At 46.7% G+C, this 2,762-nt stretch overlaps 1 gene segment (V, D, J or C); it reads left to right on the plus strand.

The window, feature by feature from the left end:
- The first annotated feature begins 882 nt into the window (after positions 1-882).
- Positions 883-1,497, plus strand: LOC125282245 (immunoglobulin heavy variable 3-23-like). The segment is given in 2 exon segments: positions 883-987; positions 1,091-1,497. Coding segments are annotated over 2 exon segments (453 nt in total).
- The last annotated feature ends 1,265 nt before the right edge of the window (positions 1,498-2,762 follow it).

The raw sequence follows: 2,762 nt of genomic DNA on the forward strand, positions 1-2,762 counted from the left end.
ATGCAGAGCAAAAAAAAGCAAATTCCTACAAATGAAATTACAAACACTATAATTGCACATCTATAATTTCTTCAAAATTAAAACTAGTCTAAGTAACATGAGAAATACCCAAGATATGTCAGGACAAGGAGAGAAAGGGAAGAGAGAGAAGGAATTCCCAAGAAAATATAGGAAATTTTAGGGAGAATTGATTTGCTCACTCTGGACAATGTTGATTGTGACACCTGTGTATATAATATCACGCACTGTGCATATGTGCAGTTCATCCCGTTTCAAACACACACATCACAGTTCTTACAAAGAGAGATGACTCAGGAGGAACACACAGATATTGAAATGTTAGAAAATACACCTGCATGAACGCTTATTCTCTCTATATTTCAGGTAAACTCTAGAGCACGTAAAATCATCCTGTCCCCACTACAGAGAGTTCCACATTCCTCAGGAGACTGGCCACTCTGTCCTCCAGGTGGGTCATGGGGCAGCAGGTCCTGTGGGAAGAGCACAGGGCCAGACTGGGATTAACTCTCACCCTGTACATGCTCTTGCACACCTCACAAACCCTCTAACATTCCGGGTGTAGGTTTAGAGTTCTTTATGGGATAACATGACACCTGTCCCACAAGATTTGTGTGAATATCTGAAAACTGAAGTTGCACCTGGAGGCCAAGTATATAATCTGGAAAGTTATATCATGAAATATAGTATTTTTCAAAAGTGGTCAACACCACCAAAACAAAGGCAGTCACATCTGTTCTGTTTACTGGCCTCCATGTCAGCATAGATCCCAAGCTGAATATATAGTCAGAGGTCATGCAAATAGGGCCCTCCCTCTGCTGATTAAAACAGCCCAACCCTGACTCTGCAGCTGGGAGAGGAGCCCCAGACCCAGGGTTCCAGGTGTTCCAATCAGTATCAGGACAGAACACAGAGAGCTCACCATGGAGTCGTTGCTCATCTGGGTTTTCCTTGTTGCTCTTTTAAAAGGTAACTAATACTGAACAAGAGACATGGAGTGTGTGAGTGGATCTGAGGGAGACAAACAGTGGGTGTGTGACAGTTTCCTGACCAGGATGTCTTGTGTCTGCAGGTGTCCAGTGTGAGGTGCAGCTGGTGGAGTCTGGGGGAGACCTGGTGAAGCCTGGGGGGTCCCTGAAACTCTCCTGTGCAGCCTCTGGATTCAGCTTCAGTAGTTACAGCATGAGCTGGGTCCGCCAGGCTCCAGGGAAGGGGCTGCAGTGGGTCGCATACATTAATAGGGGTGGAAGTAGCACAAGCTACGCAGACTCCGTGAAGGGCCGATTCACCATCTCCAGAGACAACGGCAAGAACACGCTGTATCTGCAGATGAACAGCCTCAGAGTCGAAGACACGGCCGTGTATTACTGTGCGAGTGACACAGTGAGGGGACATCAGTGTGAGCCCAGACACAAACCTCACTGTAGAAGGGATCTGGACCAGCAGGGGGTGCACACTAGTCACCAGTTCTGTCCTTAAGCCCCAGGAGCAGCTACAGATGGAGGTTATGGGCAGGTTTCCTGTCAGGGTCTGGGGCTTCCTCTCCACAGAGCAGTTGCCCCCAGGGACCTTCTCTGGACACATGATTCTGTGCTCACCTCTTCACTCTCTGACTTAGAAAATTTTCTAACATGAAAGCAGATATAGTAAATCCACAAAAAACAGAGTCACTCAAAACGGTTATTCCTGTCCCTAAATACCAATGAATTACAAATATCCTGGTGCTCACATCTGAACCTTCACAGGAATCCCAGCTATACTCACTGTGCATCACAGGATGACCCAGCTCAATGTGCAAGCTTTCTAGAAGCAGCATTAAGTGCGTGCTGGACATGAGGCTACAGAGTCATCGACAATGCAAAGCAAGTGCAGAATGTGTCTTGGTGGGGGTCACCGTCATAAACCAAATCACAGCATCAATGTTAGTGACAACGTGGGAAAGCAGTGGACACCTTCCTGGTGTTGTGTGAATGTGCAATCTGAAGATCATATGGCTTCACTCATATGTGGAACATAAGAAAAAGTGCAGAGGGGTCGCCTGGGTGGCACAGCAGTTAAGCGTCTCCCTTCGGCTCAGGGTGCGATCCCGGTGTTATGGGATCGAGCCCCACATCAGGCTCATCTGCTGGGAGCCTGCTTCTTCCTCTCCCACTCCCCCTGCTTGTATTCCCTCTCTCACTGGCGGTCTCTATCTCTGTCAAATAAATAAATAAAATCTTTATTTAAAAAGTGCAGAGGATTATAGGGGAAGGGAAGGAAAACTGAATGGGATGTCATCAGACAGGAAGACAAACCAAGAGAAACTCCTAACTATAGGAAACAAACTGAGGGTTAGGGAAGGGAGGTGGGTGGAGGCATGGGCTGACCGGGTGATGGGCATTAAGGAGGGCACTTGATGTGATGAGCACTGGGTGCTGTACACAACTGATAAACTATTGAACACTACATCGGAAACTAATGATGTACTATGTGCTGGCTAGTTGAATTTAAATAAAATTTAAAAGAAGAGGAAAAGAAGAAACGCATACCCACTTAACACCCAATCTCTCTGCCTTGCTATCCACATGGATGAGCTTGTTTCTTTAGGTAAATCCTTGCGTATAGTTCCTAACACACCCTTTTGTAGATGGAGACGTAGGCCATCATCCAGGACCCCATATCTGATTAGAAGGAGAGAATGACCCTAAGAACGCAAGCAATCACGGTCTGGACCCTGGACTACTGCCTCATCCTCCAGGTATGTG

The sequence above is a fragment of the Ursus arctos genome, unplaced genomic scaffold (genome assembly GCF_023065955.2).
Source record: "Ursus arctos isolate Adak ecotype North America unplaced genomic scaffold, UrsArc2.0 scaffold_25, whole genome shotgun sequence".
Lineage (NCBI taxonomy): Eukaryota > Metazoa > Chordata > Mammalia > Carnivora > Ursidae > Ursus > Ursus arctos.